At 42.1% G+C, this 9,536-nt stretch overlaps 1 protein-coding gene across 1 annotated transcript; it reads right to left on the bottom strand.

The window, feature by feature from the left end:
• Positions 1 to 30: 30 nt before the first annotated feature.
• On the bottom strand, positions 31 to 9,534 carry LOC119209075 (cullin-3-like). The gene is made up of 16 exons (XM_037458016.2): positions 9,276 to 9,534; positions 5,581 to 5,778; positions 5,340 to 5,453; positions 3,904 to 4,064; positions 3,628 to 3,742; positions 3,299 to 3,527; positions 2,984 to 3,129; positions 2,706 to 2,882; positions 2,437 to 2,607; positions 2,190 to 2,297; positions 1,855 to 1,979; positions 1,669 to 1,765; positions 1,410 to 1,544; positions 1,113 to 1,299; positions 706 to 851; positions 31 to 569 (listed from the first exon to the last, which is right to left on the bottom strand). Exons 1-16 carry the CDS (start codon positions 9,333 to 9,335, stop codon positions 438 to 440), a joined length of 2,301 nt encoding a protein of 766 aa, XP_037313913.1. The 5' UTR covers positions 9,336 to 9,534; the 3' UTR covers positions 31 to 437.
• Between the last annotated feature and the right edge of the window lie 2 nt (positions 9,535 to 9,536).

Below are 9,536 nucleotides of genomic sequence, written 5' to 3'. Positions count from 1 at the left end.
ATTTTTTATTTTGTAACAATCCACACTTGCTGTTTTTAATAATTTTATTATTTTTATACAGTATTGAAACAAAAAATAATGTGGTGCATTCACATTTTTCCCAAGGGATTCTTTGCAAGTTTGATCTCTACAAGGGTAAAACAGTGAAAAGCTTGAAGCCGGATCCATCCACGTTAAAACTGAGGGAATAGGAAGACTGGGCCTGATTTTAAAATCTACAAGTTTCAATGGATTTATTTCTGCGCCGACATTTTATTCCCATTTAAGTTCTTTAACTGTGTTTTTTTAAGGGAGGATGAATCAGGTTCCCAGCATTTGTCTTTAAAAGAAACTTCCAGTCCATGCGTAACAACAGTCCAAAGAAAACAAACAAATCCCTTCTCCCCCCCCCCTCCCCCCACCCCAGAGTCTTCCTCCTCTCAGCCACAGTCCATCGTCTATGCAACGTAGGTGTATACTTTGCGATCTTCTGGCGTCCTTGCCAAGTATTCTCTTTCTATTAGTCCTTCTATGCGCTTTTTAATTACGACAGGGCTCGGGAGAAAACGTGCCCGCAGCTGCTGAGTCACCTGAAGACAGAGTCACAACATGTAAGAAAACAAGCCTTTTCCTTCCAATTACATGTATCTGCCAATATAAAGAAGATGAGAAATGACTCGCTTCAAATTGCGATCCGTTCCTAAAAAAATAAAAAGGGTTCCTTACCTCAGCCACAAGGACATTGTGCTGCATCTTCTTCCTAGACTTCATGATTCGGACAATGGCTGCCTCGATCTCATGCTTCCTGTCATCATCCACTTTCTGCCGCGTCTCTTTCCGTTCGGGGTCCGACTCCCCTTGTTTAGCAGCAACTAGGAAGGAAGGAGACAGGGACAAGATGAGGCTCAGGGACAAAAATCTGAATAGGTAACGTTACTATATGAGCATAAAGGACTACATCCCAGCTTGATGTCTGTGTACTTTTGAGGGATGAGTAACAGAGGATGTAATATAATATGTACAGATACACATAATGCTAAATGTGTATGTAGCAAAAATAAAATATAATGGATGCACAGAAACGAGACATGTTCTAGTACTGATAGTACGTGCTGTATACAAACTTTGCCCACCTGTCTGTATTTTAACTCTGTGCAGTTTGGAAGTAAACTGATCGTTAACTGTAAACACGTGGCCGCTCTCGATTTCCTTGGACTTGGGCTCCTTGGTGAGAACTCTCTGCGTTGGCTTCCCGCAGGCCAAAGACTGCAGCGCTCGCACTAACTCCCGTTCAGGAATATCCGTTTCCTGCTGGATCTCCTTTAGAAAAAAAGGGACAAAGCATATTGTAAGAATTCTGTCCTCATCTGTCAAAAAGATTTTACCGAAGGGCGAGATCATGAAAGCCGCCGTGCTTCCCGTGTCCCCACCTCGAATGTGCACTTTTCTCTGTTGTTGAAGAGCATGAGGATGGTCATCTGGAAAGTGGAGACCTGCAGAATGTGCTTCCGGGTGTTTGAGCCAGTCACCTGCGCACCGCCTACGCCCACCTCTGAGCCATCTTCCTGCAGACCAAGTAGAGGGGAAGGCAAATTTACCTTCCAAACTGAGCTGGATGCAACAAAGCCACTGATTCTCAATTCCTGTGGTTCATAATGAAAAAAAAGACATATGGCATTTTTCCTCAACCTTTTTAATAGTGCCGTAGAAGGTTGCGTTTAGGTCTGCTCCGCCCATATGATGTTGCAGTGTTAGCTGCCTACCACTGTGCTTAGCGAGGTAAAACCTGCAAAAAGAAAAAGCCAAGATGTTTAGAAGCCACACAGCCTCCCTTTGTTCAGAAAAAAACATTTTTGGAGAATTAAAGAGCATCACCTTCTAAAGACTTCAAAGGCATGTCTGGGGGAGGGGGGGATGGTGCATTTAGGTGTTGCCGACTGTGTAGGCCAGTAGCCAGTCGTTAGAACTCTTACTGTGAGGTCCACACCGCTTAGAGATGCCTGAAAGAGATACATATTTCAGGAACCTCTCTTAAAACCCATTGACGTAACATGACTTATCCATTATTAGATCTCAATAACAGGTGGACAACCTTCTGACGTTCCACTGATTGAAGACTCACTTCTAATTCTGGGATTTAGTCGTCTTTCTCATTATGAGATGAGTGATCAAAGAATGCCTCGTTTAGAATAATGACCGTTTTGTCTTACCGACGTGGTTTGTATGTGTTGCCTGAACTCATCCATGGTGGTGTTGGATATGCTCATGTCTCTGAACATTCCTTCCAGTTTTGAGGTGAACTGACAGCCACATTCTGTCTGCAAAGCACAAAGACACAACAGCGAGTCAAAACTGCTGACGGGGCCTCGGGTCGAGTGAAGGGCGACGGCACAGGAGAACGAGCACTACATCGGATGTGCACTTTTAGTGCTTCCGTTAGCGAAGCGTCCCGCTTACCTTGAGCTTGGAGATCATGTTCTTCTCTGAGTCGTCGGAGACACTCTTGTTGCTGAGGAGCCTGCGGCCCAGATGTTGCTTGTAGTACCTTTCAAACACATCCTTCTCTTGCATAAACCGGAACAACACCATGGCCTTGTCAAGGATGGACTCCACCTCCTGTTCTGTCAGCTGGTCAAACGCGACAGGGAGAAAACGAATGAGGAATTGCTTGCGGATGTAGAAGTATAAGCAATGCAAATTCAACACAAATTCAAGAAGATACACACCCCTTTGACACCCTTCTTGAGCTTGTCATCAATAAAGAGTGAAAGGTACTCTGGTGAGCGGGAGTTGAGGTTGAGGAAATACTCAAAGTCTCCTGCTATGGTTTGTTTGAAAAGTCTGTCATTGTTGAAGGACTCGAGGAGGAATCGATCAAACCGGGTCTTCAGGTCTAGCAGGCCCTGTTGGTGAGGCAATTAAAAAGGAGATATAATAACAATGCATGCAAGTCGGACTCGCCGATATGTGGAGACATGGGCGTGATTTTGGACTCACTGCATACCTGGATATAGTCAACAGGGTTCTTGCCCTCTCCTTCTTCTGACACTAGAGCTTTGCCTTGCTCCCTCAGGTAAGAGCTCATGCACTCGCACATAGTTTTCAGGCCATTTGGCACCCGACTGAACAGCTTGTACATGCATGCCAGGTCTAAGAGGGAGACATGGTGGGGGTGACAACTTTTGAGAAAACAAATAGAAACGGTACAGGAAAGGCTGAGTAAAACAACTTTTAAAAATAAATAAATGCAAATGCTTTAGCCCTCAGTTCAAAATCATTATTAATTAAAAGGGAAACATAAAATTGGGAAGAATTTGACCTTCTGTCTTGCCGTTCTTGAGCATATGGACAAGGCCAGAGTTCTCCATCTCCACAATGGTCTTCATGTGCTTAGAAATGAGCTCCCTTTCCACCACCTTGACGATGGGCTCCTCTGTAGATTTGTCCAGGCAGTGCATAACCCGCTCTATCTCCTCGTTGATTCTGGCCTCTACCTTCTTAATGTAGACACTGGCACTGTTTTCTGCTAGGAACTTTTGGCTCTCCATCTGAAAGAGCACATCATGATGTTATTATTTGTTACAAAGATTTCCAGTGATTACAAAAAGAAGAAAGAAGGACTCCACCAACAACCGACAACAGACGTACCTGGAAGAACTCCGCCGACATATCCAGGAAAGGACCCTCGAAGTCCTCCTCGTACACAGACCTGCCGTCCAGGCCGAGAATCATCAGCATCTGGCAGGCGTTTCTGATCGCGCCCCTGCAATGGAGGATAAAATATAGAAAGTTAGCTGAAACATAGGATATAAGGTCAAGCCATAAGGAAACAGGTTTAATTTCAACCCAAATATGGGGCATCCTGGCAGGGCTAAAGTTACACGAGTCCTTCAGATCTAGTGGAGAAGTAGTACTTCTGCATACCGGTCGACAACCTCTCCCTTCCTCTCACGAGCGATCATGTCCAGTAGCGTCTGACGTAGGTGGTCTCGGATGCAACCGTAGCGCACCACCTGGTCTCTGAATATGATGAGGCCGAGGTTGTAGACATTCTCCACATTGTTCTGTTGCACATAGACCCGGTCCTGGAGGGGCGAGAAAGACCCTGAATACAGCATATATGGAAGGTAGTACTGAACAACCTTCATATAAACATATGAATGCTTCAAGATTTAGAAAGGTAAAAATAAGCTAGATTTAAAAGTCTAAAGTTTGTAAGAAAGTATGTGTTTTGTATGCAGTCTTGTACAAGAAAAGAAAAATACCTTCAATGTTATTCAAAATGCAAACTTTTTATTGGGGCTGGCAATGCCAGCAGACCTTTCATTACAAGTTTGATAAAGCCACTAAAGCCAGGATGCTAATTTGACACGGCCAATTGTTTCTCAGAAGAAAGGAGTGATCGACATCTGAGTTATTCCCATTCAACAGAAGGTAACAACAAGTTTCAAGGTAGAGAAAATATTGATGGGGAAAGTTTTGAGTTTGGAAAATTGGAGGTTTCCACCTGAAAACTGTAAAATTTGATTTGACTAGCAGCCTTGTTTTTTTTTTTTTTTTTTAAATGAGAGCTTAGTTTTTGTTTGTGGTTACCGTTTTATGAAATGATGGGTTTTGGCTTGCTTGTCTACATGCGAGTAGTGAATAAGTTATCATTTCTTACAGCAGATTACCATGCTAAATGTATATTTAACAGGTAACAGGTGCAACAAATTAAGAATAAATAAATAAAATAAAGAGTATGCTCAGCTTTAATATGAATGAAAAGCGCGTGGAAAAAGTCCCATCGCCCTACTAATGCCCAGGGGCCTAACCAGAGGCAGAGCAGCTTCCAAAAAAGGTAAATACACCATGCGAGAACAGAGAAGTCACACTTGCTGCATCTGTCTGGCTCTCCTCTAGAGGTCAGCAGGAGGAGTCTGCCTCAACACAATGAAGCAAACCTTTCGGGGTAAAGCCAGGACAGGAAAATGGAGAATGCAAAACAAAAGAACCTTGGGAGAGCAGTGTGGTCCGGTGGTACTGCGTGTGCCATTGTTTGGCCTACACTTGGGTCGACCCGGAGAGCTCGCACATTCTCAATCTCATTCGCTCAACCACACAGACAGACACACAAACACAGCTAACTAACTAAATCAGTAGTCACTAGTCCTGCCAGTTTTCCCAAAAAATAAAAGCAACAGGATGCTCATTGTTAGAGCCACAGATATAACGGCACTTTACAGAATAGGATGTAGGTGAAAGGTAGCCACAGTAGAGAACAAAAGGCCATTTCTTCAAAAGCACACCATAATCCACTTGCATTAGGAAAAGGAACAAAAAAAGAAGAGTATAACAAGAAAGCACAACAGCTTACTTACCATGTACATGAGGATGTCTCTGATCATAACCATTGCAGTCTGATGGTCATTCCACGCCTGATTCAATGTTTGCAGGAAATTATTATTTAGAGAGTTTAAGACGTCTTCCCGTACCTGAAAATATAAACAAACCACTTTGAGTTAATGCTGGTGTTATTGATGCGCATCAGTTCATACTCTGATTTTAAAAAGAGGTTAGGGGTATTAACCACAGCCTTTGAGAGGAACATGTTTTCCTCACTTTGTTGATGAGGTGCTCTGTGACGACCTCCCTAAGGCCCGTGTAGAGCTTCTCCCCGTGCTTGTGGAGCACCATGGTATAGGCGTTCCTGTACAGCTCCTCAAAGCTTAGTCCACTGTTGTTCTTCCTCTGGATCTCCTGGATGGCATTCTTAAGCAGGTCCCAGATGTTGTTCACATACTTCTCATCCATTGTCATCTGGGAGGGATAGAAAGATGAAAGCGACATTTTCATTATGTCCACCTGGTGTAGGCCGATGACGACAGTTATGTCAAGGATTATTCCTTGCAATAAAATGAAATGCAAAATGATCAATATGCACAATGCAGTTTCAAGATATGATCTGCATTGATAATACTAGTCCGATACAAAAACATGCATAACCATAAACAACTGACACATTAAGTCTTAGTTTCTATTTTGCAGTGTGGACAGGGAAGATGTAACTTCTTGAAAGCCCAGATGTTTTATAGATTGCTTTCGCAGTAAAGATTTAGTAGTTAGATGTAACAGAAATGTACACAAGCTTCATTACAATTCCCTCTGTGATACAATCCATGCCTTGATGATTTTGCCTGCTTTCAAGGATCAAGGATCTCAATGAAGCAGCAGAGAAACAACAGCTTTGATCGACAGAAAGCCATGATTGAATTACCATTTTTTACTTGTTTAGTCATATCAGCAGCAACAAATATCATTTAAATAAACCATGTGACAGAAATTGATTAAATAAGGCAATAGCTAGGAGAAAGCTGGAAAAAGCCTTAAAAAAATGCTTCATTGCCAGTGTTGCAAAATTGTGGCTCTCATTATTTAACAGAAAGCAAAACTGCATTAGACATTGTGTTTAAGACCGACACTTATGGAGAATGAGGCATCATCTCAACCACACTGCATGGAAAGCTTTACAATCCTCAAGACAACGCATGTGCTGCTTGACTCCAGTATACAGTCAAGGACTGACAAAGGTAAATAAAGTCAGTAAACAAAGACATAAACACCCTCTCTGTAAACATTCCCTCAAACAGCGACCACCTTCGGTGTGTTCAACTGACGGAAAGTCAAAGTCAAAATATATTTCAAACCACAATATCACCTGACGCTTTTATTCAAAGTTACTTACATTGTATTTTTAACCAATGGTTTTACATTATTTAACCCATTCCACATAGTGGGAGTAGTGTGCTGCCATAAGGGCGCCCGGGGAGCAGATAGGCATATCTTGCTCAATACAACAAATTTGAAAAAATTGTCTCACAATCCAACCCAAAACGACCCACGCTCGACACTACTGCAGTCTGCAAATGATTTAACTTAGGTGTTTAATTAGGTGTTGTCTTAGGCACACCTGATGTGACAAATTGAGAGCCTCTTGAGTTGAGCTTGAGAGAGAACACATCAAATACGTGAACTGGCAGTGACGTTTGATCGCAAAGAAAGAGGAAAGAGGAATATATATCTCAATCAAGTATAAGGGACATCCGAAAGCTCAAGTTAGGGGCTCATTCAACCTTCCAACAAGACAATGATCCCCAGCATACCTCCACTAAGGCTTGGTTTCAGAAAAAGTTCTAGAAGATTCTAGAGTGACCGTCACATTCGCCTGATTTGAAGAAAATGTATGGTGGGATTTGAATAATATTAGCTAGCTGCAAGCCATTCCCCAGGAATGCTGTCAGAACCTGGTGTCTGCATCACGTTTGCCTCAAGTCATGACAACAAAAAGGTGCTCTACAAACTACAAGAGTCTTGTTATGAAGGGGATGTGTTATTTTGAGGCCGCAGTAGTCAATAAAAGTGCGATTTTACTACCACTTTTAGTATTAGTTGTCTTGAGCTATTTAAATTATTCTTGTTTTAGTTGTTCATTGAAGCATCTGAAAGTTTGTACATTTCGCCTCATAAACCTAATTTGCAATAGGAGCTTAATCATTTTGTGTAAAACTGTACACATAATAAAAATCCACCAAAAGCTGTATGGATTTCAATTTCATAAAATGTCACTAAAGAGAAGCAGAGTGTATTATTTTAGGTCTTTACACACTCCTTAAACTCAAAACAAGAACCTGACTAGGAGGAAAGTTGGATCAGGCGTTAGCCACATATGACTAATCCAGATTAAATGAAGTTTGCCTGCCATGTCATAAAAAACGTAATAACAAAGGCTGTTAATTATGTTATTAGCTTCACATTACTTCATATACTAGTAATAACAATAGATTTTATTTGTATAGTGCTTTTCATTGTATCATCAAATGTGAAAAAGAAAGCTACACACTAAAAACATAAGACATACAATTTTGGTCACACATTAAAAGTAGTTCTGAAAAGGTGGGTTTTGATTAGTGACTTGAATACGGAAAGGTCGGTGCACTCTCGGTTGTTTGGGGAGAGAGTTGCAGAGGGAGGGGGCAGCTATGGAGAAGGCGTTAAAGCCCCATGTCGGCCCACTGCTTGAAAAAAACAAAAGGTATTCGGTTTTGACTAGTTCGTTGGATTTGGCTTAACTGAGTTTTACATCTGGGAGAACATATGCACTGGTTAATGATTAGGATGAAACTGTACACAAAAACTTTTGTATGAATATCTATTTAAGGATAACGCTACACTGACCTGCGCAAATACAAAATGAAATCCTTTAGTCAGTTATCAGATCACAAGACCAGCATATCTCGGTGCCAGCTACAAATATTTGAAATGGAATGACATAATTCAAGTTTATTATTATATTGACAGAGAGAAACCAGTAGTGGCTACATTCTGATCTAATGGGCTGCTTTTGCATTTGCATTTAAACTCAACATTTGCGTGTTCCCTCACTCATCTGCTCACTGACTCATTCTGCTAAACACCCACTCATAACCGTGGATATCCAACACAAGCAAAAGAAGTCCGTGTTAAGTAATCTCGACATAGAACGTAAGGATGTTCCAAGGGCTAACTTTGGCAACTTAAACAAGACTGCACCTCTCACAACATGACAACTGCGGTCATAACAGATGCTAGTTGAGTGGGTGATTGCATTATTCAGTGCGGTGATCATTAGATGTTGGGGAATGTGTTGTGTGACAGTAGTAACGTTATTAGCAGTAACGTTAGCTTGCTTGGTTGACGTCAACAACATTAACTAGCCCAGTTGACGTTACCATACCCATGTTTACTGGAGTCTCTCGTTAGGCTGAAGCAGCGTTAGCTCTGAAGAAGGCATGATAATGCAGTTGTTGCCACCTATAGCAGCCCACGCCAAATGCGTGGTGCAACGAACACCACCAGCCCAAAGAGCCTGCCGTTACCATAGCGTGATGATACTCGCTTACTGACCGATACTTAGCTAGCGTCAAGTTAGCCAGCATTACTAGGCCTGCTACGATGCTTAGCTAACGTTAGCTACAATTTGCTAGTAAGACACTGGGGAAGTTTCCTTAACGTTACAATTGCTAACATTAGCTCATGCCCAACGCCAATATTGTTGCTAAGACAGGGAGCTAGCAGACGTTAAATAAACTAAACTGCTCAAATGACTTATGTTCTTCGGTAAAATGGTTTCACTATTAGCACCTTTCACTTGACAATGAGATGTATTTGTAGTTTGAGCGGCTAGCTAGCCGGTAGTGGCTAGTTTAGAGACCCGTCATCCCCGGTACTCGAGTCTCGTAGTTAGCATCTCGGTGCTCACAGAGCCGAAAAATACTTACAGGAAAGGCTCGTATCCGCATCTTGGTGTCCTTCTTGGGGCCGCCTTTGAGGTTGGACATGATTAGTTAGAACGACTTTCGTTTCTAAGTTGACTTGAAGACTACATGCAAGGCAGTTGCTAGTTTGCTTTCTACGCCAGGAAAGAGGCAGGGAAACACAGCAACCTCCCCTTCAAAAATTAGGTTGGTCTGAATGTCTGTTATGTTGTTGTCACTCGCTCTCCCTCAGTGGTTTTTAGCTAATGCTAGCTTGTATGTAGT

The sequence above is a fragment of the Pungitius pungitius genome, chromosome 15 (genome assembly GCF_949316345.1).
Source record: "Pungitius pungitius chromosome 15, fPunPun2.1, whole genome shotgun sequence".
NCBI lineage: Eukaryota > Metazoa > Chordata > Actinopteri > Perciformes > Gasterosteidae > Pungitius > Pungitius pungitius.
Note: the sequence above shows the minus strand (reverse complement) of the source record. Positions and strands in the feature narration are given on the sequence as shown.

Bases quoted from the DNA above. Each gene is read 5' to 3' on its own strand.
- LOC119209075 (XM_037458016.2), bottom strand. From the start codon at position 9,335: ATGTCCAACCTCAAAGGCGGCCCCAAGAAGGACACCAAGATGCGGATA. The intron at 5,779-9,275 runs GTAAGTATTTTT...TATCCCTCCCAG, and splicing joins TGCGGATACGAGCCTTTCCT to ATGACAATGGATGAGAAGTA. The intron at 2,608-2,705 runs GTGTGTATCTTC...GCGTTTGACCAG, and splicing joins TCAAGAAGGGTGTCAAAGGG to CTGACAGAACAGGAGGTGGA.